This window comes from Topomyia yanbarensis, chromosome 3 (genome assembly GCF_030247195.1).
Source record: "Topomyia yanbarensis strain Yona2022 chromosome 3, ASM3024719v1, whole genome shotgun sequence".
NCBI classification, from domain to species: domain Eukaryota; kingdom Metazoa; phylum Arthropoda; class Insecta; order Diptera; family Culicidae; genus Topomyia; species Topomyia yanbarensis.
The window spans coordinates 146,661,682-146,687,470 of record NC_080672.1 but is presented as its reverse complement, the minus strand read 5'-3'; the positions used below and the strand labels follow the sequence as shown (position 1 = coordinate 146,687,470).

Sequence of the window (25,789 nt, the reverse complement as noted above, 5' to 3'; positions counted from 1 at the left end):
TCAATCAAATCGTTTGTCTTTTTTTTTTTGACAGGTTGCGAAAAAAAAAAATCCGAAATTTGTGTTGCCACCCGTTAGCTTTTTCTTTTTAGTAATTTTAATAACGAAAGTTTTCAGCAAAGGACCAGCCGACCGAAACGTTTTCCGCAGGTCGCCAAATTACGAGCACTTCCGCTCGAGCAAATATATACAAAAATGAAATAATTTTATATAGAGAGAAGTTTTCTTTCGATTGGATAGCACCGAAAAGGTTTTCCAATTGCTAGAAGGTTCAAATTAACCTATTTACCACAATTCAGTTTGCACGTGCCGCCATAGTCGGATACATGATTTGATAATATGCGCCCATACGCTTAAAATAGAATGTTCAGCGGGTGTTAGTTTGGACGGTGCGGACAGTGCAGTAAATTGAAAGCAAACTTCCAGTGTACTTTTCACAAGCAGTAATTCGATTCGAGTTGATTTAAAACAACAGTCCGTAAAATTTTACCGGCACCGATCGAATAGTAACTTTCAACCGTCATCTACGCTTTCCCAAACAGAGCCGATGAATACGATCCTAAACAACAGACACCGGGCCCTCGGTTACCATATTCGCAGACTTGCATCATCGTGCATCGTCCATCCATCAATTCGTCGTCTACAACTGTGTGTGGAAGAAAACCAAACGAAACGAACGCGCAATGGCTGAAACTGCTATCGACGTTGCTGCTACGGCCCCTGCCGTCGTCGCCTCTCCGCCAGCTGCCAAAGCACCACCGAAGCAGGCGGCCAAGGCTAGCAAGAGTGACGCCAAGAAACCGAAAAAATCTTCAACCCATCCACCAGTGAGTGAGATGGTTCTGGCTGCCATCCGGACCCTGAAGGAACGGAGCGGATCATCACTGCAGGCGATCAAAAAGTACATCGCCGCCAACTACATGTGTGACGTCGCCAGGCTGGCTCCGTTTATCCGGAAGGCTTTGAAAACGGGTGTCGAGAAGGGAAACATCACCCAGACCAAGGGTACCGGTGCTTCCGGATCGTTTAAGGTGACGGTCGAAGCAAAGAAACCGGCTGGCGGCGATAAGAAACCACCATCGGGTGCAGCGAAAAAACCGAAGAAATCGGCTACTAAATCCGGAGAGAAGAAAAATCCGCCGGCTGGTGGTGGTGGTGAGAAGACCAGCAAGCCAAAGGCGGCGATCCCGGCCGCTAAGAAATCGGCTGCGAAGAAAACGAAAGCTGCTGCCCCTGCCAAGGCGGTAACGGCTGCCACTAAACAGAAAGCCACCAAACCATCGAAGGCTGCAGCGAACAAGCCGAAGGCCCCTAAGCCAAAGAAGGCCGCCACCGCCCCGAAGAAGGTCACCGCCGGCAAGAAGTAAATTCCCGACAACGTGCGCGTCCTCCCAAAACAACAGTCCTTTTCAGGACTAACAAAATTGTAAAGAATTGATTGATGCTTATTTTCCGTCAATGCTCCGTTCCCCCCATGAGTTTTCTAGCTTGAGCAGCACACCCGCATTCAACTGGCCCGCCGATTGGCAAGATAAATCAGTCGTTAGTTTGATTAAACAAATCACTATAGTAAATAGGCGCGGTTTCTTGCTCAGATAAACGTACGTACAGGTAAATTAATAGTAGGCCGTGGTTTTCTGTTGCCCTAGCAAACAAACAGAGCAAGTATAATATTACTCTGATTAGCAAACAACGCGCTTATTTTGGCTATAATAAAACAGAGAAAAATTGGCTGGCACAATAAACAAACGAACGAACGATAATTACCGATTTTTTAGCCTAAATTGGCGAACGTATTGTATTGATCGATCAACTTTGAGATTACAAATTGTGTTGGGTACGGTTTCTACGAAGATCAAAAGTTTGAAGACTGGGAAGTTTATTGTATTAACAAGTATGATCCAGAAGTGTGTTCTTTTTGCGGCAGAATTTTCTCACACGCTGGGGGTCGGTCATATAATGGGCTGTTTTAAACTGAATAGAATAGACGACAAAAAGACCGTTTTCCGTCTTAACGAAAAACAGTCAACTAGCGCGGTAAGGGGAAAGACTACTTCCACAAACTACAGCAAAACACATTTGATTTGAAAAATGGACAGAGAAAAAAATGACAACCTTTTTAGCTCTAATGAAACAAACAAACAACAACAACTAATGTTTATATAAACTATGTGTACATTTCAATTCAACTCTTTACCAGAACGTGTTTTGGTGGCCCTGAAAAGGGCCGATGACGATGGTGTGTGACATCCGGCGGCGGGGCGGGCGACGATTTACTTCGAGCTGGTATACTTGGTAACGGCCTTGGTACCTTCCGATACGGCATGTTTGGCCAGCTCGCCCGGTAACAGCAAACGAACGGCGGTCTGTACCTCGCGGGAGGTGATCGTCGACCGTCGGTTGTAATGGGCCAGACGAGATGCTTCGTTAGCAATACGCTCGAAGATGTCGTTCACGAAGCTATTCATGATGCTCATCGCCTTCGACGAGACACCGGTGTCCGGATGGACCTGCTTCAGCACCTTGTAGATGTAGATAGCGTAGCTTTCCTTGCGGCGTTGCTTTCGCTTCTTCTTCTCTCCTCCTCCTGCTTTTGTGGCGATGTTCTTCTGTGCCTTGCCACCGCCGCCGCCGGATTTTTTCACAGCCTTTCCGCTGGCTTTCGGTGCCATAGTAACGACGTGGTTGTGCTGCTGTTAACGCTCTCGATGCGAACTGCGCTGACTGATTGGTAGCAAAAATCACTACATATCGCTTATATACGATCGTGTAGCGAGACGAAGGTTCGTCCTTTTTTGTGTTTAGCGCGTTTCGTTCGTTCGCTACTCCGCCCCTTTGGCGAACGATGTGCAATGAAGCGAATGCATAACAAGGGGTGCTGTGTGCGCGAGTGGCATCAGTGTTACTCGTATTGTCTACGTGACTACACACGCATAAACCTACGACAATGTCTGCACGCGGTAAAGGAGGAAAAGCGAAGGGAAAGCCAAAATCCCGCTCAGTTCGTGCCGGTCTCCAGTTCCCTGTTGGCCGAATTCACCGTCTGCTGAGGAAGGGAAATTATGCTGAACGTGTCGGTGCCGGAGCACCAGTATACTTGGCAGCTGTAATGGAATATCTTGCCGCCGAAGTACTGGAGCTGGCAGGAAACGCTGCCCGCGATAACAAAAAGACCAGAATCATCCCCCGTCATCTGCAGCTGGCCATTCGAAATGACGAAGAGCTAAACAAACTGCTCTCCGGCGTGACCATTGCCCAGGGTGGCGTGTTGCCTAACATACAGGCCGTTCTGCTGCCGAAGAAGACTGAAAAGAGGGCCTCCGCAGCAACCTAAATCCCGCTCCTTTCTAGCCGAAAAAACCGCCCTTTTCAGGGCGACTATTTTCTTCTGATAAAAAGAGTTAATTTGATTTTCACTCCGATAATCATCAACGTACATTTCTGTGAGCATTGCACAAGTTTCTTTGCAATGCTCGTCAGACACTTAATAATAATTATCATGGCATTGACGATTTCATTTAACCCCGCACTCTTATCTCTCAAAAGTTCTCACTCATCGAATTGGTGCTAAATCACAAATCGGCCGCGCAAGTTTTCCCTCAATGGGTCCTCTGTTTTGCACACGCTACTACTGTCGATCGGTACGAGGTGGTGCTGGCAAAAAATCCCCCCATCCGCGTGCTTTCTAACACACGCACACACACAGCCATGCAGGTGCCTGAGCATTTTTGGAGGGAAACGGAAAATTTCTGCTAATAATTCTTAGTAAAATATGATTGGTTGGTCCTGAAAAGGACCGTTTGTTGCTGTTTTTTTTTTTCGTTCTGGGCACACACCAAATTTAGGCCCGCTCCCCACGGATCCGGCGAGCCAGTTGGATGTCTTTCGGCATGATGGTCACTCGCTTGGCATGGATAGCGCACAGATTGGTATCCTCGAACAAACCAACCAGGTAAGCCTCGCTGGCTTCTTGAAGGGCCATGACGGCTGAGCTCTGGAAGCGCAGATCGGTTTTGAAGTCCTGCGCGATCTCACGAACCAGACGCTGGAAGGGCAGCTTGCGGATTAGTAGCTCTGTCGACTTCTGATAGCGACGAATTTCTCGTAGCGCGACGGTTCCTGGTCGGTAGCGATGGGGCTTCTTAACGCCACCCGTAGCTGGGGCACTTTTACGGGCAGCCTTCGTTGCCAACTGCTTGCGGGGAGCTTTCCCTCCGGTGGACTTGCGGGCGGTCTGTTTCGTACGGGCCATGTCGCGAAAATGCTGCTCTACAGTAGTAGCTACCACTGTGATGCTGTTCAAACGACGAATGATGACCAAAACAGACCGACCGATTTTTTTTATAGTCGCGAGTACACACTACTATCGCCTGTCTCGCTCGTGTCCGTGCCATGTGCCTTTTCGTTCTGTATACGGTTCGATTCGGCTACTATACTTCCCCCACCATTTCCATTCCGGAGCCAGTGTTGCCAGGCTTGAATTTTTCAGCTTTTCATCAGATTTGCTAAAAAATATTCCCAAAAAGAAAAACTGTATGTATGAGCAAAAAATCGCCTAGAAATCAATAAAATTCCAACAGTAGAAGAATATCAAACCAGAAATGGTTTGTTCAACAGTAACAATTTGTTCCATCATAGATCAGTATCAGATATCGATATTTAAGTACCATAGAAGCCAAAATAACGTACCATGTAGACGGATGTATAGAAAATCTTTAAAAATCTTTTAAAAAAACCCGTTTGTAGAGTAGAGTCTGCTATTTTCGATTTACTTTTTCTTTCTTTCTTTTTCAGGAGAATCAATTTCCGGGCAATCGTTTTCCAGGGAAAATGCTACCATGTCAGCATTAGTCCGGATAAAGGACGATTCAGACGATACATCAGCTTCCGTCAACGTCAACGGAACGTCACCGTTCCGTCAGGATAAGTTACATGCAGTTAAATGGAGGCATTCACACACAGCATCAACGGCACGGAACGTTTTGACGTACGGCATGTGTGAACGGACGCAAGAGGAAAGTATTTAACTTATCCTGACGGAACGGTGACGTTCCGTTGACGTTGACGGAAGCTGATGTATCGTCTGAATCGCGCTTAAAGCAGATTTCGGCAATCCCAAGATACTAAAACAGTGGCAACAGTGAACTTCGTGTTCGCGCTATTTCCCCTTCAAACCAACACATCTGCAAGCATATAGATAGCCATGGTAATCTACCTATGCCAGCGCGGCGGCGACTGAGAATGTGTGTGCATCAGTATAAAAGCGCTACTCAATGGGCCGAATTGCAACTTCAACAGTGTTCCACCCGCCTGGAACAAGTTCGTTTGATTGGCAACCTAGTTCTAACCTATGGATACTAACAATCTCAAATTGTTACTTTGGAATGCCCGCTCCATAATGCGGAAAAGTCTTGAGCTACAGGATCTGCTGACTCGTCACAACATTGACATCCTCGTAGCAACCGAAACACACCTGAAACCCGGTACCAACTTTCACTTACCCGGGTTCATCGTCGTCAGACTAGATCGCACACACACAAGCGGGGGCGGAGTGATGATAGCGGTAAGAAACAACATTAAATACAACATTCAACCACATTATCAAACCACCACAATCGAAGCACTAGGGGTAATAGTAACAACTAATGCAGGAGAATTGCTAATCATTGGGGCCTACTGTCCAAAGCAATGCGTTGACAGCAACGGAACAAGCAGAAAATTTAAGAATGATTTGGTAAAGTTAACCAGAACAAACAAAAAGTTCATCGTCGCCGGTGACTTAAATGCTCGTCATGAAGCCTGGAGAAACCACCGCCGGAATAAAAATGGAGAGCTGCTGTTCAACGACTCCCAGTTGGGGTACTATACAATCAACGTTCCTTTGGACCCAACATATATATCGCCATCCGGAATTCCATCAACCATCGACCTATTCCTGACAAATGCTGACTCCCACATCAATGACCCAGTCACAATTGGTGAGCTGAGTTCGGACCACTATCCCGTTGAGCTCCAGATTAGATCCACTCCGTTACGTCGGCCAAGAAATCATAGGAAGGATTACCACCACGTCAACTGGGTCGAATTCCAACGAAGAGTCGACCATCGAATCAACACAGAAGTCTCCCTGGCAACGCGCGAGGACATCGACCGTGAATTAGCGACACTCCAAAGTGCCATCGAAGCAGCCGAGAACGAGTGCATCCCGCGAACAACTACTAACGTGAGTAATCCCTTCCAAATTGACCCAGTGACAAAAACGCTGATTACAAAAAGAAACACTATCAGAAGAAAATTCCAAAGATCCGGTAATTTAAACGAGAAACATCTAGCAGCTAGGCTAACAGAAATAATTCGTGACAAAATTGAACGCCTGAAAAACGAAAAATTTCAAAACGATCTGTACAAACTAGACTCCCGTTCCAATCCCTTCTGGAAACTTTCGAAAGTGCTAAAATCTAAACCTCAACAAATCCCCCCGTTGAAAGTGAATGAATCTCTTCTGATCTCCCCTGAAGAAAAATCAAATGCTATTGCACAACACTTTGTAGCGTCGCACAACTTAGGCAATACTATGAACAGTCCCATGGAACCACAAGTGCGCGAAACAATGGTGATACTCAATAACACGCCCTGTTATGTACCAAACAACAAAAAGATTTCCCTAGACGAAGTTAGATTAGCTCTCAAAAACTCCAAAAATATGAAGGCCCCGGGACTGGATTCCATATTCAACATTGTTTTAAAAAATCTAAGCAATCGAAGCCTGACTCACCTGACCAATATTCTCAACAAATGTATGGACATCCAATATTTCCCGACCAACTGGAAATGTGCAAAAATTGTCCCTATTCGGAAGCCGGGAAAAGACCCAACGTTGCCCTCCAGCTATAGGCCAATTAGCTTACTGTCCTCATTGAGCAAACTCTACGAGCGGCTCATCCTTGATCGCCTTCTAGAACATGTCAACAACAATAGAATCATTCCAGAAGAACAGTTTGGTTTTAAGAAAAAGCATTCTAGTTCACACCAGCTTTCCAGGGTCACTAAATTCATCCGACGAAATAAGACCGTATCCAAGTCCACGATAATGGTGCAGCTAGACATAGAAAAGGCCTTCGATAATGTCTGGCATGAGGGTCTTCTCTATAAGTTGTACAGATATAATTTTCCGATCTACTTGATAAAAATTATAAAAAATTATCTAACCGAAAGAAGCTTCAAGGTAGCAGCAAACAGCACTTTCTCAGAAATTTTCTCAATACCAGCAGGTGTCCCCCAAGGAAGCCTGCTAGGTCCCACACTGTACAATATCTACACTTCAGATATTCCACAACCCCCCGAGGAATGCCACCTATCACTATACGCAGACGATACGTCCATAATGGCAAAAGGTAGAAACACTAAAGGCACGACTAGGAAACTTCAAAATTATCTTAACACAATCATAAACTACATGGAAAAATGGAAAATCAAAATTAATAACAGTAAAACGCAGGCTATTTTGTTCCCATACAATAACTCAACGAGGCTAAAACCTCCCAATGGTTGTAAAATCTCAGTAGAAGGCAACTCAGTTGAATGGACTAACGAAGTAGTAAGCCTAGGCCTTACGCTGGATAGCAAACTTCTCTTTAGAACACACATAGAAAAAACCAGAACCAAATGCCAAATACTTCTCAAAAAATTATACCCTTTGATAAACAGAAACTCCAGACTATCAATTATCAACAAGTCAGCAGTCTACAACCAAATTGTTCTCCCAGTAATCCTATATGGTTCTCCCATATGGGACAGCTGTGCTGCGACGCACATAAAGAAGCTACAAATCATTCAAAATACCTTTTTGCGAATGATATACAACCTGTCCAGGTATACTAGCATCAGAACCATACACGAAATAGCAGAAATTAACACAATAGAAGAAAAAATACAAAACATCAAACAAAAGTTTGCGGAAAAATGCATAAATTCAGAGCATGAATCAATTCGTGGATTGTTTCCACTATAGGTTTAGGAAATTAGGCTAAGAAATATACCGACAATGCGAAGACATTGAAAATGTAAACTGGCATCCAATCAAAAATTATAAAACAACAAAAGTACATACAACCAAAGATGTAAGCATAGCAGATCAATTAAAATGTATGAACGAACAGAAATTGTTATAAAAACCGAAAATAAAATAAACTTTAATGTAAAAAAAAAAAAGATGGGTGGGTAATGTCTAGGACATAACCGGAGTGTCGTGACTACTCGTTTGACTTGTAATTCAAATCGAATGATACTCAATGAAATATGTGGGAATGTTTCAAGTTATTCTTTATAATAATTATGGTGGTTCTGAAAAGAACCTTTGTTGTTGGCGTCTGCGTTGATCGGGGATGCGCTGGATTCTAAGCTCGTTGAGACATTCATTCATGAAATGAACAAATTTCATATTTTCTTGCTTTGAACTATCAATGTTAAAATCTCTCGAAACAACCATCGGAATCTTTTCCGTACAGAAATGAACACGCTTAGCGAAAAACTAGGGGCGGGTAATGTCCGGGACATAACCGCGATGCTCATATTCTTAAAATTCTGCTTGTATCTCCTTCAAATGGCTAAATTTTGCGCATTAAGTTCGATTCACCGGGCTCAGCGAAATTTTCCTGGAGATCCCGTTCGTTAGTATATTCAGCAAAACAATTTTATTACCGAGTTCTCCGCGTTGAATACAGGTCAATAATTTCATATAATGATTTCAACATGCAGACAATGTACATGTATGACAGGTGGGAGTGTTCTGAAGTGGTTTTAGTGGAGGTAACAACATAAAATCATGTATTGGACATTTTACAATGATTCTCCTTAACCCTGCAAAACCACGTGGTTGGCAGCAGAGGGTTAAGTTGTTTGGAAGAGATGACAGTTAATATATGATAACTAAAAATATAAAATTGTTCTATAAATTGCAAAGTTATTGCCGCGTTGACCTGAAAATTTGTCATTTCATTCATAAAGGAACAATCATTGAAATTATGTCAATTTATGCTTTGCAAGATTTGAAATAACTTCGAAGTGTGGTCACGACACCCCTGTTATGTCATATACATTACCAACCCATCTTTTTCCATTTTGCCTTTGTCCTAATAAGGACGGTTTGTGGATAACTATGTTGATACAAGACGGGAATCTTTTAAAACAATTCAAACCTTGCAGACGATTGTTTTTACTGCGTACATCCATACGATCTTTCCCCTTTCGCAGCTCACGCCGAATGAGCACACTTTTCATCAAGCTGTTCCTATTTATTGACTTTACAATGCAGATGGAAGGACGTCCTTTTGTTCGATAAATGAAAATATTTTCATCATTCGTTTTGGTGTAGCTTTCGCTTAGTGGCAGAGTTGCCACATTCACTGATTTTCTTGGAAGGATTTGCAAAAACCTTCGGGTTTGTAGATTGGAAAAACATTTTCTTATGATTCACTGGTAAAAGTACAGAATTACCAAGCGCAAACTTAATACTAGTTAATAAAAGAAACTTTCTAATTAAATTCTTTTTCCATTTTGCCTTTGTCCTAATAAGGACGGTTTGTGGATAACTATGTTGATTCAAGACGGGAATCTTTTAAAACAATTCAAACCTTGCCGACGATTGTTTTTACTGCGTACATCCGTACGATCTTTCCCCTTTCGCAGCTCACACCGAATGAGCACGGTTTTCATCATGGTGTTCCTTTTTATTGACTTTACAATGCAGATGGAAGGACGTCCTTTTGTTCGATAAATGAAAATATTTTCATCATTCGTTTTGGTGTAGCTTTCGCTTAGTTGCCACATTCACTGATTTTCTTGGAAGGATTTGCAAAAACCTTCGGGTTTGTAGATTGGAAAAACATTTTCTTATGATTCACTGGTAAAAGTACAGAATTACCAAGCGCAAACTTAATACTAGTTAATAAAAGAAACTTTCTAATTAAATTCTTTTTCCATTTTGCATTCGTCCTAATAAGGACGGTTTGTGGATAACTATGTTGATACAAGACGGGAATCTTTTAAAACAATTCAAACCTTGCCGACGATTGTTTTTACTGCGTACATCCATACGATCTTTCCCCTTTCGCAGCTCACACCGAATGAGTACGCTTTGCAGTCTTCGATGTTTTGGTGGCATTTTTAGTGGCAGTTACTACCGCTTTTTCAGTGACTGCGTTTCTTAGCCTTTGGCTTTTTGGCCTTCTCACCGCCACCACCTCCACCAACGTTTTTCTGCTTCTCTCCGATGGTAGCTGATTTGATTGGTCGTCCGATGCAGCTTCTCACGACCACGCACGTCTGTTATGCACTGCGTCTTACACACGTCTGGTTTTGAGAAAAACTGCGACACCCCTATTTATAGGTTTTATCATTAATGTTGATTCTCATTTAAAGTAGTTTTTGAACTATTTAAACAAATTTTATATAGCAAACAACGTATCGGTAGCAAGCGTTGAACGTTTTCCTTCCGATTTATGAAACAAGATTGGCAATCCGTTTAGTAGAAGAAAAGTTATTAACGTTCAAAATGTACGTAACGCTTTCGCTAATATGCACTACTATCGCTTTCTCGCTCGTTCTCGTGGCGTGCATGAGCCTTTCCTTTCCGTCCGACTTCTAATGGCTTAACCAAAATTAATATCCCGGCTTTCCCCCACCAACTGCTCTCGTCAAGCAACCCAATACGAATAATCATAGGAACAAACATGTAGTGGACCTTTATATAAACTTTTCATTATTTTATTGTTCATTTGCTGCACCATTTTGACGGCTCTGTGCGGGATGGGCTGAAAATTTTCACTTTTCCGAGACGTTTTCGAAAGATTTTTCAAAACACTATTTTTCCGTTGATAATGAATATCCTACATATTCCAAAATTTAATACAACATTGGTACAAATATTTTCGACAAAATGCCGAAGAAATTGATTAAATCCATTCAGTACAACAAAAGATATAAGCGTTCAAAATCTTACATCATTTTTCTTCCGAAATTTTGAAAAGGGGCCCCTATATTGAAAGGTAAGTCGTTAGTCACGACAAAAAAAAAATGCCGAATTGCAACATTCGGTATTGGAATCTCGCTGCTGCTGCTACTGCTGCAGGTGTGCTGTGCTAGCCTACTAAGTTATTACCTACAACCAAGAAGATGACTGGCCGTGGCAAAGGAGGCAAAGGGCTCGGCAAGGGAGGCGCTAAGCGGCACCGCAAGGTGCTTCGTGACAACATCCAGGGCATCACCAAACCCGCCATTCGTCGTCTGGCTCGACGTGGAGGAGTGAAGCGAATCTCCGGTTTGATATACGAGGAAACCCGTGGTGTGCTGAAGATTTTTCTGGAAAACGTTATCCGGGACGCTGTGACGTACACTGAACATGCCAAACGGAAGACCGTCACTGCGATGGATGTCGTCTATGCGCTTAAACGCCAGGGACGCACATTGTACGGTTTTGGTGGTTAAGCCCTCTACCGTTCACGACAACACAAAAGGCCCTTTTCAGGGCCACCAAATGTTTAGAAAAAAGAATTAGTTTGAAATGTATCCTTCATATTTTCATTCATGTTGCAGGGGCGTACTGTTTAGTGTGCGATTTTGATTGATATGCGAGAGACCAGTGTTACGACAACGCGCTCAGTCGCTGGGTTTCCCTTTTTTTTTTTTCATATACGCATTTCCTTTTTCTTTCTCCTGAGCTTGCGTATCATGGGACAAAACTGCTCGTTTCTCGATAGCAACGAACCGCCGACCGACTCTTTTGTTCGCGCGCGCTCGTTTCAGCTTACCACGCTTTCACCTATCTGTGTCTACCTATGAATTTGCGTACCTTTAACTGGTCTGAAAGTTAGGTAAAGTTGATGGCTGGTGAGTTAGTACTGTATCAAACAGGAAGCAATTACAACACACACACACACACACACACACACACACACACACACACACAGGGAGAGAGATTGAGCAATCGTAAAAAAGACCAGTTTGTGATCTGCGTCGGGGGACAATCGTTCCCATCGATGCGTGCGCTGAAGCACCTTCGATGTGATGGTCGACGCGTGCGGTTTATTAGCTCACAGCCATGTCGACGACTATGTATGCGAGAAGTCTGCTACAGAACGATGTAGCGAGTTGATCAGTATATTCTAAATAATAGAATTTTGAGTTAGCCTAAGCAATGCGAAATAACACTGATGATTAGTGCACTAAAATCAAAATCCGCAACTAAAATGTTGGATTTTTTTTCAAGGTATTTCTCTCTCTCTCTCTCTCTCTCTCTGCCGTCGAAACAAGAAAGCATTTCGCAAGCGCGTTGTACGGTTCTACGAGCAACACAGGATCCCCCGGCGAAAAGTGTACGGTACAATATTTTAAAAGCGAAAATGTTGCGTCATCGACTGTTTACAACACCTTTCGACGCGGCAATCTCATTGCCGCTTGCCGGTTGATAAAAATTATTTTGCGTAAATATTTTGTTTTGCACGAAGAAAGCTGTTTGCCTGGCCAAAAAAACACAATCGCTCCCGAATGCCCATTCGATCCCATTTGTACCCTAAAAATCACAGCCCGCTTCACAATTTGCTTCAGTGTCGCCCTATCGCCGATTTCTGCGGGAGTTTTTTTTTGTTATGAGAGCCACGAATTGCAAACAGTTGATTGGTAGAAGATCACGAAATGCATTAGCAAAGTTGACGTAGACGCCGTACTACGCGCCTGTTCCGACATCAAACGGAAACTTCGTCGAACAGCATCCAATTACGGATCGGTTTGAAATGTTCACTAATTTTTGGTCAACAATGGAGAACGTATCTTCTAATTTCGATTTCAATCAAATCGTTTGTCTTTTTTTTTTTTGACAGGTTGCGAAAAAAAAAAAATCCGAAATTTGTGTTGCCACCCGTTAGCTTTTTCTTTTTAGTAATTTTAATAACGAAAGTTTTCAGCAAAGGACCAGCCGACCGAAACGTTTTCCGCAGGTCGCCAAATTACGAGCACTTCCGCTCGAGCAAATATATACAAAAATGAAATAATTTTATATAGAGAGAAGTTTTCTTTCGATTGGATAGCACCGAAAAGGTTTTCCAATTGCTAGAAGGTTCAAATTAACCTATTTACCACAATTCAGTTTGCACGTGCCGCCATAGTCGGATACATGATTTGATAATATGCGCCCATACGCTTAAAATAGAATGTTCAGCGGGTGTTAGTTTGGACGGTGCGGACAGTGCAGTAAATTGAAAGCAAACTTCCAGTGTACTTTTCACAAGCAGTAATTCGATTCGAGTTGATTTAAAACAACAGTCCGTAAAATTTTACCGGCACCGATCGAATAGTAACTTTCAACCGTCATCTACGCTTTCCCAAACAGAGCCGATGAATACGATCCTAAACAACAGACACCGGGCCCTCGGTTACCATATTCGCAGACTTGCATCATCGTGCATCGTCCATCCATCAATTCGTCGTCTACAACTGTGTGTGGAAGAAAACCAAACGAAACGAACGCGCAATGGCTGAAACTGCTATCGACGTTGCTGCTACGGCCCCTGCCGTCGTCGCCTCTCCGCCAGCTGCCAAAGCACCACCGAAGCAGGCGGCCAAGGCTAGCAAGAGTGACGCCAAGAAACCGAAAAAATCTTCAACCCATCCACCAGTGAGTGAGATGGTTCTGGCTGCCATCCGGACCCTGAAGGAACGGAGCGGATCATCACTGCAGGCGATCAAAAAGTACATCGCCGCCAACTACATGTGTGACGTCGCCAGGCTGGCTCCGTTTATCCGGAAGGCTTTGAAAACGGGTGTCGAGAAGGGAAACATCACCCAGACCAAGGGTACCGGTGCTTCCGGATCGTTTAAGGTGACGGTCGAAGCAAAGAAACCGGCTGGCGGCGATAAGAAACCACCATCGGGTGCAGCGAAAAAACCGAAGAAATCGGCTACTAAATCCGGAGAGAAGAAAAATCCGCCGGCTGGTGGTGGTGGTGAGAAGACCAGCAAGCCAAAGGCGGCGATCCCGGCCGCTAAGAAATCGGCTGCGAAGAAAACGAAAGCTGCTGCCCCTGCCAAGGCGGTAACGGCTGCCACTAAACAGAAAGCCACCAAACCATCGAAGGCTGCAGCGAACAAGCCGAAGGCCCCTAAGCCAAAGAAGGCCGCCACCGCCCCGAAGAAGGTCACCGCCGGCAAGAAGTAAATTCCCGACAACGTGCGCGTCCTCCCAAAACAACAGTCCTTTTCAGGACTAACAAAATTGTAAAGAATTGATTGATGCTTATTTTCCGTCAATGCTCCGTTCCCCCCATGAGTTTTCTAGCTTGAGCAGCACACCCGCATTCAACTGGCCCGCCGATTGGCAAGATAAATCAGTCGTTAGTTTGATTAAACAAATCACTATAGTAAATAGGCGCGGTTTCTTGCTCAGATAAACGTACGTACAGGTAAATTAATAGTAGGCCGTGGTTTTCTGTTGCCCTAGCAAACAAACAGAGCAAGTATAATATTACTCTGATTAGCAAACAACGCGCTTATTTTGGCTATAATAAAACAGAGAAAAATTGGCTGGCACAATAAACAAACGAACGAACGATAATTACCGATTTTTTAGCCTAAATTGGCGAACGTATTGTATTGATCGATCAACTTTGAGATTACAAATTGTGTTGGGTACGGTTTCTACGAAGATCAAAAGTTTGAAGACTGGGAAGTTTATTGTATTAACAAGTATGATCCAGAAGTGTGTTCTTTTTGCGGCAGAATTTTCTCACACGCTGGGGGTCGGTCATATAATGGGCTGTTTTAAACTGAATAGAATAGACGACAAAAAGACCGTTTTCCGTCTTAACGAAAAACAGTCAACTAGCGCGGTAAGGGGAAAGACTACTTCCACAAACTACAGCAAAACACATTTGATTTGAAAAATGGACAGAGAAAAAAATGACAACCTTTTTAGCTCTAATGAAACAAACAAACAACAACAACTAATGTTTATATAAACTATGTGTACATTTCAATTCAACTCTTTACCAGAACGTGTTTTGGTGGCCCTGAAAAGGGCCGATGACGATGGTGTGTGACATCCGGCGGCGGGGCGGGCGACGATTTACTTCGAGCTGGTATACTTGGTAACGGCCTTGGTACCTTCCGATACGGCATGTTTGGCCAGCTCGCCCGGTAACAGCAAACGAACGGCGGTCTGTACCTCGCGGGAGGTGATCGTCGACCGTCGGTTGTAATGGGCCAGACGAGATGCTTCGTTAGCAATACGCTCGAAGATGTCGTTCACGAAGCTATTCATGATGCTCATCGCCTTCGACGAGACACCGGTGTCCGGATGGACCTGCTTCAGCACCTTGTAGATGTAGATAGCGTAGCTTTCCTTGCGGCGTTGCTTTCGCTTCTTCTTCTCTCCTCCTCCTGCTTTTGTGGCGATGTTCTTCTGTGCCTTGCCACCGCCGCCGCCGGATTTTTTCACAGCCTTTCCGCTGGCTTTCGGTGCCATAGTAACGACGTGGTTGTGCTGCTGTTAACGATCTCGATGCGAACTGCGCTGACTGATTGGTAGCAAAAATCACTACATATCGCTTATATACGATCGTGTAGCGAGACGAAGGTTCGTCCTTTTTTGTGTTTAGCGCGTTTCGTTCGTTCGCTACTCCGCCCCTTTGGCGAACGATGTGCAATGAAGCGAATGCATAACAAGGGGTGCTGTGTGCGCGAGTGGCATCAGTGTTACTCGTATTGTCTACGTGACTACACACGCATAAACCTACGACAATGTCTGCACGCGGTAAAGGAGGAAAAGCGAAGGGAAAGCCAAAATCCCGCTCAGTTCGTGCCGGTCTCCAGTTCCCTGTTGGCCGAATTCACCGTCTGCTGAGGAAGGGAAATTATGCTGAACGTGTCGGTGCCGGAGCACCAGTATACTTGGCAGCTGTAATGGAATATCTTGCCGCCGAAGTACTGGAGCTGGCAGGAAACGCTGCCCGCGATAACAAAAAGACCAGAATCATCCCCCGTCATCTGCAGCTGGCCATTCGAAATGACGAAGAGCTAAACAAACTGCTCTCCGGCGTGACCATTGCCCAGGGTGGCGTGTTGCCTAACATACAGGCCGTTCTGCTGCCGAAGAAGACTGAAAAGAGGGCCTCCGCAGCAACCTAAATCCCGCTCCTTTCTAGCCGAAAAAACCGCCCTTTTCAGGGCGACTATTTTCTTCTGATAAAAAGAGTTAATTTGATTTTCACTCCGATAATCATCAACGTACATTTCTGTGAGCATTGCACAAGTTTCTTTGCAATGCTCGTCAGACACTTAATAATAATTATCATGGCATTGACGATTTCATTTAACCCCGCACTCTTATCTCTCAAAAGTTCTCACTCATCGAATTGGTGCTAAATCACAAATCGGCCGCGCAAGTTTTCCCTCAATGGGTCCTCTGTTTTGCACACGCTACTACTGTCGATCGGTACGAGGTGGTGCTGGCAAAAAATCCCCCCATCCGCGTGCTTTCTAACACACGCACACACACAGCCATGCAGGTGCCTGAGCATTTTTGGAGGGAAACGGAAAATTTCTGCTAATAATTCTTAGTAAAATATGATTGGTTGGTCCTGAAAAGGACCGTTTGTTGCTGTTTTTGACGTAGGACTTACGTCTTTCTTTACTATACTGGGTGTCATTTCAAAATTTTCAAAACGGATGCGTTACGTACACTTTGAACTCTAATAACTTTTCTCCTACTAAAGGAATTACTAATTTTGTTTCATAAATCGAAAGGAAAACGTTCAACGCTTGCTATTGATACCTTGTTTGCTATGTAAAACTTGTTTAAAAAGTTCAAAAACTACTTTTAATGCGAATCAACATTAATGCTAAAACCTATAAATATGGGTGTCACAGTTTTTCTTAAAGCCAGACGTGTGTAAGCCACAGACAGCGATGCCAACCTTCCAGTTTAAACTGGATTCTTCCAGTTTTTTTTACAACATCCAGTCAAACAGACAATCGGAAAAATCTTCCAGTTTTTTGAAATTTTAGCCAGTTTTATCCAGTTTTTTTAATATTCATTTGTTTAGTTTTCTTTCTCACAAATTGTAACTCGATTCACAGAATTTTCAAGCAAGCGATGGGATGATGCAGAGTGCCGCAGAATAAGATTTAAATCCACCGTGACCTGAACTCTTTTTATACTACTTGTGAGTAAAACGGAACAAGAATGTACATTTTGATACGATTTCAAATGAATTTTACTCAAACATAAAGGTGGCAGTACATTGTGTCAAATATTTACATGAACATTTGTTGTATTCGCAGCTAGTTGCTATACTATCGTAAGAAAGGATTAAGCGCATTCTCAAGTTTAGTAAAGGGTCTTAAATTTACGATTTTGTGGATTTTAAGTAGATTGAAAGTCTTCAAAACAGTAAAATTCGTAACTATTAGAATTACATTCAAATTCAGATGTTTTAATATTTTTTAAAATTTGGACAACAATATCAAAAACTGACTCAAATTTTCAATAAAAGGTTTGGAACATACGTGTTTACTTAAAATTACGTTCATTGAATCGTTGACTTAAACATAACAAGAGTATAGTAGGTTTTTTCGAGTATCCAGTTTTTTCCAGTTTTTTTTCTAGAAAGGTTCCAGTTTTTTTGAAAAAAATGTTGGCAACGCTGGCCACAGAGCAGAACACACGTACGTGTGCTGCTCAACGAGAAGCTGCATTTTGACCACCAACCAAATCATAGCTACTGCCTTATCGCTGCCAACCAAGAACAGTCGTCGCCCTGCGTGAAATTCATTGCTCTCAGAAGTGGACAGAGTTACTAATTCGCAAGCTGCTCTTCCAGTGCCTGGTCCGTGAGATTGCACAGAATTTCAAAACCTACTCTTCCGGAGCTCAGCCGTAATGGCCCTTTAAGAAGCCAGCGAGGCCTGCCTGGTTAGTTTGTTGGAAAATACCAATCTGTGCGCTATCCATGCCAAGCGAATAATCATCATGCCGAGCGGGAAACGGCGAAATGATATTCACAACAAACGGTCCTTATTAGGACCACAAAATCGTTCTCAGAAGAATTACAATTGAAATTTCCATTTCGTGCTTTGGAAAATAACTTCCCTCTTATCGGGTTAGTTATTTTCTATAATAATATCCGAAAAATGTGCGATAAAACCAATAAACTGACCAATTGGACGGAAGCAATAAAATACCTACAACAATTTGAGTCAGAAAAGTGATATTAACGGAAAAATGCTTCGATCGTTTCTAAGTGTTTGGCAGCTGAAGTTGCCGATTTGTTTTCCAACGTCAATTATTTGCGCTGTGCTGTACGGAACAGATTTTTGCGCGATGTGTTGGGAAATAATTAAAACAATTGTGTAGTAGATTCCGTAGATTTTACCGTAAATTTTGATAGAAATGATTTTGTAAAAGCATTAATTAGCCGTGCTTTGAATGGTGGTTTTTGCAAATCTTTCTAGAACATTAGTGAATGTGGAAACCCTGCTACTAAGCGAATGCCACGCCAAAAAGAATGATGAAAATATTTTCATTTGTCGCACAAAGGGATGGACTACCATCTGCACTAAGAAGTTTATAAAAGAGATCGCATTCCGACATACAATGCTCATTCGATGTGAGCTGCGAAAGGGGAATGTTCGTGTATGTACGCAGCAGAAGCGAATTCGGGCAAGGTTCGAATCGTTAGCAAGGATTCTCGTCTGGTATCACCAAACATAGTTATCTACAAACCGTTCTTTTTAGGATGAAAACATAATGGAGAAAGAATTGAATTAGAAAGTTCCATTTAATAACTTGCATTGAGTTTGCGCCTGTCAAGTCTGCTGTACTTTATCAATGACACATATAAACCAATGTTTATCGAATTAATCTACAATGCAAATCTTTCTAGAACATTAGTGAATGTGGCAACCCTGCTACTAAGCGAATGCCACGCCAAAACGAATGATGAAAATATTTTCATTTGTCGCACAAAGGGATGGACTACCATCTGCACTAAGAAGTTTATAAAAGAGATCGCATTCCGACATACAATGCTCATTCGATGTGAGCTGCGAAAGGGGAATGTTCGTGTATGTACGCAGTAGAAGCGAATTTGGGCAAGGTTCGAATCGTTAGCAAGGATTCTCGTCTGGTATCACCAAACATAGTTATCTACAAACCGTTCTTTTTAGGATGAAAACATAAAGGAGAAAGAATTGAATTAGAAAGTTCCATTTAATAACTTGCATTGAGTTTGCGCCTGTCAAGTCTGCTGTACTTTATCAATGACACATATAAACCAATGTTTATCGAATTAATCTACAATGCAAATCTTTCTAGAACATTAGTGAATGTGGCAACCCTGCTACTAAGCGAATGCCACGCCAAAACGAATGATGAAAATATTTTCATTTGTCGCACAAAGGGATGGACTACCATCTGCACTAAGAAGTTTATAAAAGAGATCGCATTCCGACATACAATGCTCATTCGATGTGAGCTGCAAAAGGGGAATGTTCGTGTATGTACGCAGTAGAAGCGAATTCGGGCAAGGTTAGAATCGTTAGCAAGGATTCTCGTCTGGTATCACCAAACATAGTTATCTACAAACCGTTCTTTTTAGGATGAAAACATAAAGGAGAAAGAATTGAATTAGAAAGTTCCATTTAATAACTTGAATTGAGTTTGCGCCTGTCAATTCTTGTATACATTTACCAGTGATTCATATAAGCAAATGTTTATCAAATTAATCTACAAACCCGAAGGTTTTTGCAAGTCCTAGAAAATCAGTGAATGTGGCAATCTCATTCGACATGAAATTTCCAGTAAACATTCATTCAAAAAGTGCATTGGCTCAAATTATCCATGAATGTCATATGATATGCCCAAGTTTAGTCCTACGTCAACACCGCGGTTACGTCCCTGGCATTACCCACTCCTAGTTTTTTTTTGTCGTGACTAACGACTTACCTTTCAATATAGGGGCCCCTTTTCAAAATTTCGGAAGAAAAATGATGTAAGATTTTGAACGCTTATATCTTTTGTTGTACTGAATGGATTTAATCAATTTCTTCGGCATTTTGTCGAAAATATTTGTACCAATGTTGTATTAAATTTTGGAATATGTAGGATATTCATTATCAACGGAAAAATAGTGTTTTGAAAAATCTTTCGAAAACGTCTCGGAAAAGTGAAAATTTTCAGCCCATCCCGCACAGAGCCGTCAAAATGGTGCAGCAAATGAACAATAAAATAATGAAAAGTTTATATAAAGGTCCACTACATGTTTGTTCCTATGATTATTCGTATTGGGTTGCTTGACGAGAGCAGTTGGTGGGGGAAAGCCGGGATATTAATTTTGGTTAAGCCATTAGAAGTCGGACGGAAAGGAAAGGCTCATGCACGCCACGAGAACGAGCGAGAAAGCGATAGTAGTGCATATTAGCGAAAGCGTTACGTACATTTTGAACGTTAATAACTTTTCTTCTACTAAACGGATTGCCAATCTTGTTTCATAAATCGGAAGGAAAACGTTCAACGCTTGCTACCGATACGTTGTTTGCTATATAAAATTTGTTTAAATAGTTCAAAAACTACTTTAAATGAGAATCAACATTAATGATAAAACCTATAAATAGGGGTGTCGCAGTTTTTCTCAAAACCAGACGTGTGTAAGACGCAGTGCATAACAGACGTGCGTGGTCGTGAGAAGCTGCATCGGACGACCAATCAAATCAGCTACCATCGGAGAGAAGCAGAAAAACGTTGGTGGAGGTGGTGGCGGTGAGAAGGCCAAAAAGCCAAAGGCTAAGAAACGCAGTCACTGAAAAAGCGGTAGTAACTGCCACTAAAAATGCCACCAAAACATCGAAGACTGCAAAGCGTACTCATTCGGTGTGAGCTGCGAAAGGGGAAAGATCGTATGGATGTACGCAGTAAAAACAATCGTCGGCAAGGTTTGAATTGTTTTAAAAGATTCCCGTCTTGTATCAACATAGTTATCCACAAACCGTCCTTATTAGGACGAATGCAAAATGGAAAAAGAATTTAATTAGAAAGTTTCTTTTATTAACTAGTATTAAGTTTGCGCTTGGTAATTCTGTACTTTTACCAGTGAATCATAAGAAAATGTTTTTCCAATCTACAAACCCGAAGGTTTTTGCAAATCCTTCCAAGAAAATCAGTGAATGTGGCAACTAAGCGAAAGCTACACCAAAACGAATGATGAAAATATTTTCATTTATCGAACAAAAGGACGTCCTTCCATCTGCATTGTAAAGTCAATAAAAAGGAACACCATGATGAAAACCGTGCTCATTCGGTGTGAGCTGCGAAAGGGGAAAGATCGTACGGATGTACGCAGTAAAAACAATCGTCGGCAAGGTTTGAATTGTTTTAAAAGATTCCCGTCTTGAATCAACATAGTTATCCACAAACCGTCCTTATTAGGACAAAGGCAAAATGGAAAAAGAATTTAATTAGAAAGTTTCTTTTATTAACTAGTATTAAGTTTGCGCTTGGTAATTCTGTACTTTTACCAGTGAATCATAAGAAAATGTTTTTCCAATCTACAAACCCGAAGGTTTTTGCAAATCCTTCCAAGAAAATCAGTGAATGTGGCAACTCTGCCACTAAGCGAAAGCTACACCAAAACGAATGATGAAAATATTTTCATTTATCGAACAAAAGGACGTCCTTCCATCTGCATTGTAAAGTCAATAAATAGGAACAGCTTGATGAAAAGTGTGCTCATTCGGCGTGAGCTGCGAAAGGGGAAAGATCGTATGGATGTACGCAGTAAAAACAATCGTCTGCAAGGTTTGAATTGTTTTAAAAGATTCCCGTCTTGTATCAACATAGTTATCCACAAACCGTCCTTATTAGGACAAAGGCAAAATGGAAAAAGATGGGTTGGTAATGTATATGACATAACAGGGGTGTCGTGACCACACTTCGAAGTTATTTCAAATCTTGCAAAGCATAAATTGACATAATTTCAATGATTGTTCCTTTATGAATGAAATGACAAATTTTCAGGTCAACGCGGCAATAACTTTGCAATTTATAGAACAATTTTATATTTTTAGTTATCATATATTAACTGTCATCTCTTCCAAACAACTTAACCCTCTGCTGCCAACCACGTGGTTTTGCAGGGTTAAGGAGAATCATTGTAAAATGTCCAATACATGATTTTATGTTGTTACCTCCACTAAAACCACTTCAGAACACTCCCACCTGTCATACATGTACATTGTCTGCATGTTGAAATCATTATATGAAATTATTGACCTGTATTCAACGCGGAGAACTCGGTAATAAAATTGTTTTGCTGAATATACTAACGAACGGGATCTCCAGGAAAATTTCGCTGAGCCCGGTGAATCGAACTTAATGCGCAAAATTTAGCCATTTGAAGGAGATACAAGCAGAATTTTAAGAATATGAGCATCGCGGTTATGTCCCGGACATTACCCGCCCCTAGTTTTTCGCTAAGCGTGTTCATTTCTGTACGGAAAAGATTCCGATGGTTGTTTCGAGAGATTTTAACATTGATAGTTCAAAGCAAGAAAATATGAAATTTGTTCATTTCATGAATGAATGTCTCAACGAGCTTAGAATCCAGCGCATCCCCGATCAACGCAGACGCCAACAACAAAGGTTCTTTTCAGAACCACCATAATTATTATAAAGAATAACTTGAAACATTCCCACATATTTCATTGAGTATCATTCGATTTGAATTACAAGTCAAACGAGTAGTCACGACACTCCGGTTATGTCCTAGACATTACCCACCCATCTTTTTCGTTCTGGGCACACACCAAATTTAGGCCCGCTCCCCACGGATCCGGCGAGCCAGTTGGATGTCTTTCGGCATGATGGTCACTCGCTTGGCATGGATAGCGCACAGATTGGTATCCTCGAACAAACCAACCAGGTAAGCCTCGCTGGCTTCTTGAAGGGCCATGACGGCTGAGCTCTGGAAGCGCAGATCGGTTTTGAAGTCCTGCGCGATCTCACGAACCAGACGCTGGAAGGGCAGCTTGCGGATTAGTAGCTCTGTCGACTTCTGATAGCGACGAATTTCTCGTAGCGCGACGGTTCCTGGTCGGTAGCGATGGGGCTTCTTAACGCCACCCGTAGCTGGGGCACTTTTACGGGCAGCCTTCGTTGCCAACTGCTTGCGGGGAGCTTTCCCTCCGGTGGACTTGCGGGCGGTCTGTTTCGTACGGGCCATGTCGCGAAAATGCTGCTCTACAGTAGTAGCTACCACTGTGATGCTGTTCAAACGACGAATGATGACCAAAACAGACCGACCGATTTTTTTTATAGTCGCGAGTACACACTACTATCGCCTGTCTCGCTCGTGTCCGTGCCATGTGCCTTTTCGTTCTGTATACGGTTCGATTCGGCTACTATACTTCCCCCACCATTTCCATTCCGGAGCCAGTGTTGCCAGGCTTGAATTTTTCAGCTTTTCATCAGATTTGCTAAAAAATATTCCCAAAAAGAAAAACTGTATGTATGAGCAAAAAATCGCCTAGAAATCAATAAAATTCCAACAGTAGAAGAATATCAAACCAGAAATGGTTTGTTCAACAGTAACAATTTGTTCCATCATAGATCAGTATCAGATATCGATATTTAAGTACCATAGAAGCCAAAATAACGTACCATGTAGACGGATGTATAGAAAATCTTTAAAAATCTTTTAAAAAAACCCGTTTGTAGAGTAGAGTCTGCTATTTTCGATTTACTTTTTCTTTCTTTCTTTTTCAGGAGAATCAATTTCCGGGCAATCGTTTTCCAGGGAAAATGCTACCATGTCAGCATTAGTCCGGATAAAGCAGATTTCGGCAATCCCAAGATACTAAAACAGTGGCAACAGTGAACTTCGTGTTCGCGCTATTTCCCCTTCAAACCAACACATCTGCAAGCATATAGATAGCCATGGTAATCTACCTATGCCAGCGCGGCGGCGACTGAGAATGTGTGTGCATCAGTATAAAAGCGCTACTCAATGGGCCGAATTGCAACATTCGGTATTGGAATCTCGCTGCTGCTGCTACTGCTGCAGGTGTGCTGTGCTAGCCTACTAAGTTATTACCTACAACCAAGAAGATGACTGGCCGTGGCAAAGGAGGCAAAGGGCTCGGCAAGGGAGGCGCTAAGCGGCACCGCAAGGTGCTTCGTGACAACATCCAGGGCATCACCAAACCCGCCATTCGTCGTCTGGCTCGACGTGGAGGAGTGAAGCGAATCTCCGGTTTGATATACGAGGAAACCCGTGGTGTGCTGAAGATTTTTCTGGAAAACGTTATCCGGGACGCTGTGACGTACACTGAACATGCCAAACGGAAGACCGTCACTGCGATGGATGTCGTCTATGCGCTTAAACGCCAGGGACGCACATTGTACGGTTTTGGTGGTTAAGCCCTCTACCGTTCACGACAACACAAAAGGCCCTTTTCAGGGCCACCAAATGTTTAGAAAAAAGAATTAGTTTGAAATGTATCCTTCATATTTTCATTCATGTTGCAGGGGCGTACTGTTTAGTGTGCGATTTTGATTGATATGCGAGAGACCAGTGTTACGACAACGCGCTCAGTCGCTGGGTTTCCCTTTTTGACGTAGGACTTACGTCTTTCTTTACTATACTGGGTGTCATTTCAAAATTTTCAAAACGGATGCGTTACGTACACTTTGAACCTTAATAACTTTTCTCCTACTAAAGGAATTACTAATATTGTTTCATAAATCGAAAGGAAAACGTTCAACGCTTGCTATTGATACCTTGTTTGCTATGTAAAACTTGTTTAAAAAGTTCAAAAACTACTTTTAATGCGAATCAACATTAATGCTAGAACCTATAAATATGGGTGTCACAGTTTTTCTTAAAGCCAGACGTGTCTAAGCCACAGAGCAGAACACACGTACGTGTGCTGCTCAACGAGAAGCTGCATTTGGACTATCAACCAAATCATAGCTACTGCCTTATTGCTGCCAACCAAGAACTGTCGTCGCCCTGCGTGAAATTCATCGCTCTCAGAAGTGGACAGAGTTACTAATTCACAAGCTGCTCTTCCAGTGCCTGGTCCGTGAGATTGCACAGCATTTCAAAACCGATCTACTCTTCCGGAGCTCGGCCGTAATGGCCCTCTAAGAAGCCAGCGAGGCCTGCCTGGTTAGTTTGTTAGAAGATACCAATCTTTGCGCTATCCATACCAAGCGAATAATCATCATGCCGAGCGGGAAACGGCGAAATAATATTCACAACAAACGGTTCTAATTAGGACCACAAAATCGTTCTCAGAAGAATTACAATTGAAATTTCCATTTCGTGCTATGGAAAATAACTTCCCTCTTATCGGGTTAGTTATTTTCTATAATAATATCCGAAAAATGTACGATAAAACTAATAAACTGACCAAGTTTATTGAAGTTGCCGATTTGTTTTCCAACGTCAATTATTTGCGCTGTGTTGTACGGAACAAACAGATTTTTGCGCGATTCGTTGGGAAATAATCAAAACAATTGTGTAGTAGATTCCGTAGATTTTACCGTAAATTTTGATAGATTTTGTAAAAGCATTAATTAGCCTGCTTTGATTGGTGGTTTTTGATAATCTTTCAAGAACATTAGTAAATGTGGCAACCCTGCTACTAAGCGAAAGCTACACCAAAAAGAATGATGAAAATATTTCCATTTGTCGCACAAAAGGATGGACTTCCATCTGCACTAAGAAGTTTATAAAAGAGATCG

General features: G+C 42.4%; 9 protein-coding genes and 1 pseudogene across 9 annotated transcripts; 6 read left to right on the top strand and 4 right to left on the bottom strand.

The window, feature by feature from the left end:
• Nucleotides 1-683: 683 nt before the first annotated feature.
• LOC131687284 (histone H1A, sperm-like) lies at nt 684-1,535 on the top strand. Its single transcript, XM_058971360.1, has 2 exons — nt 684-1,244; nt 1,488-1,535. The coding sequence occupies exons 1-2, from the start codon at nt 684-686 to the stop codon at nt 1,533-1,535; spliced, it is 609 nt and encodes a 202-aa protein (XP_058827343.1).
• Nucleotides 1,536-2,240: 705 nt separating this feature from the next.
• LOC131693761 (histone H2B, gonadal) lies at nt 2,241-2,576 on the bottom strand (the record flags this gene model as incomplete). Its single annotated transcript, XM_058981884.1, has 1 exon — nt 2,241-2,576. A coding segment is annotated over one exon (303 nt), but the record flags the coding sequence as incomplete, so codon positions are not given.
• A 365-nt stretch (nt 2,577-2,941) lies between these two features.
• On the top strand, nt 2,942-3,334 carry LOC131687283 (histone H2A-like). Its single transcript, XM_058971359.1, has one exon. The coding sequence runs from the start codon at nt 2,948-2,950 to the stop codon at nt 3,332-3,334; it is 387 nt and encodes a 128-aa protein (XP_058827342.1). The 5' UTR covers nt 2,942-2,947.
• Nucleotides 3,335-3,841: 507 nt separating this feature from the next.
• LOC131689520 (histone H3) lies at nt 3,842-4,252 on the bottom strand. Its single transcript, XM_058974662.1, has one exon. It carries the CDS (start codon nt 4,250-4,252, stop codon nt 3,842-3,844), a length of 411 nt encoding a protein of 136 aa, XP_058830645.1.
• A 6,917-nt stretch (nt 4,253-11,169) lies between these two features.
• On the top strand, nt 11,170-11,484 carry LOC131690731 (histone H4-like). The gene has a single exon (XM_058976689.1). The coding sequence runs from the start codon at nt 11,173-11,175 to the stop codon at nt 11,482-11,484; it is 312 nt and encodes a 103-aa protein (XP_058832672.1). The 5' UTR covers nt 11,170-11,172.
• Nucleotides 11,485-13,525: 2,041 nt separating this feature from the next.
• LOC131687282 (histone H1A, sperm-like) lies at nt 13,526-14,377 on the top strand. The gene is made up of 2 exons (XM_058971358.1): nt 13,526-14,086; nt 14,330-14,377. The coding sequence occupies exons 1-2, from the start codon at nt 13,526-13,528 to the stop codon at nt 14,375-14,377; spliced, it is 609 nt and encodes a 202-aa protein (XP_058827341.1).
• Nucleotides 14,378-15,082: 705 nt separating this feature from the next.
• On the bottom strand, nt 15,083-15,514 carry LOC131687281 (histone H2B-like). Its single transcript, XM_058971357.1, has 2 exons — nt 15,488-15,514; nt 15,083-15,418 (listed from the first exon to the last, which is right to left on the bottom strand). The coding sequence occupies exons 1-2, from the start codon at nt 15,512-15,514 to the stop codon at nt 15,116-15,118; spliced, it is 330 nt and encodes a 109-aa protein (XP_058827340.1). The 3' UTR covers nt 15,083-15,115.
• Nucleotides 15,515-15,783: 269 nt separating this feature from the next.
• On the top strand, nt 15,784-16,176 carry LOC131687280 (histone H2A-like). The gene has a single exon (XM_058971355.1). The coding sequence runs from the start codon at nt 15,790-15,792 to the stop codon at nt 16,174-16,176; it is 387 nt and encodes a 128-aa protein (XP_058827338.1). The 5' UTR covers nt 15,784-15,789.
• Nucleotides 16,177-22,660: 6,484 nt separating this feature from the next.
• On the bottom strand, nt 22,661-23,264 carry LOC131690730 (histone H3). Its single transcript, XM_058976688.1, has one exon. It carries the CDS (start codon nt 23,262-23,264, stop codon nt 22,854-22,856), a length of 411 nt encoding a protein of 136 aa, XP_058832671.1. The 3' UTR covers nt 22,661-22,853.
• Nucleotides 23,265-24,148: 884 nt separating this feature from the next.
• LOC131687279 (histone H4-like) lies at nt 24,149-24,600 on the top strand (annotated as a pseudogene).
• The last annotated feature ends 1,189 nt before the right edge of the window (nt 24,601-25,789 follow it).

Bases quoted from the DNA above. Each gene is read 5' to 3' on its own strand.
- LOC131690731 (XM_058976689.1), top strand. From the start codon at position 11,173: ATGACTGGCCGTGGCAAAGGAGGCAAAGGGCTCGGCAAGGGAGGCGCT.
- LOC131687281 (XM_058971357.1), bottom strand. From the start codon at position 15,514: ATGGCACCGAAAGCCAGCGGAAAGGCT. The intron at 15,419-15,487 runs GTGAAAAAATCC...GGAGGAGGAGAG, and splicing joins CGAAAGCCAGCGGAAAGGCT to AAGAAGAAGCGAAAGCAACG.
- LOC131689520 (XM_058974662.1), bottom strand. From the start codon at position 4,252: ATGGCCCGTACGAAACAGACCGCCCGCAAGTCCACCGGAGGGAAAGCT.
- LOC131687283 (XM_058971359.1), top strand. From the start codon at position 2,948: ATGTCTGCACGCGGTAAAGGAGGAAAAGCGAAGGGAAAGCCAAAATCC.
- LOC131687280 (XM_058971355.1), top strand. From the start codon at position 15,790: ATGTCTGCACGCGGTAAAGGAGGAAAAGCGAAGGGAAAGCCAAAATCC.
- LOC131687284 (XM_058971360.1), top strand. From the start codon at position 684: ATGGCTGAAACTGCTATCGACGTTGCTGCTACGGCCCCTGCCGTCGTC. The intron at 1,245-1,487 runs GTAACGGCTGCC...TGAGTTTTCTAG, and splicing joins CTGCTGCCCCTGCCAAGGCG to CTTGAGCAGCACACCCGCAT.
- LOC131687282 (XM_058971358.1), top strand. From the start codon at position 13,526: ATGGCTGAAACTGCTATCGACGTTGCTGCTACGGCCCCTGCCGTCGTC. The intron at 14,087-14,329 runs GTAACGGCTGCC...TGAGTTTTCTAG, and splicing joins CTGCTGCCCCTGCCAAGGCG to CTTGAGCAGCACACCCGCAT.
- LOC131690730 (XM_058976688.1), bottom strand. From the start codon at position 23,264: ATGGCCCGTACGAAACAGACCGCCCGCAAGTCCACCGGAGGGAAAGCT.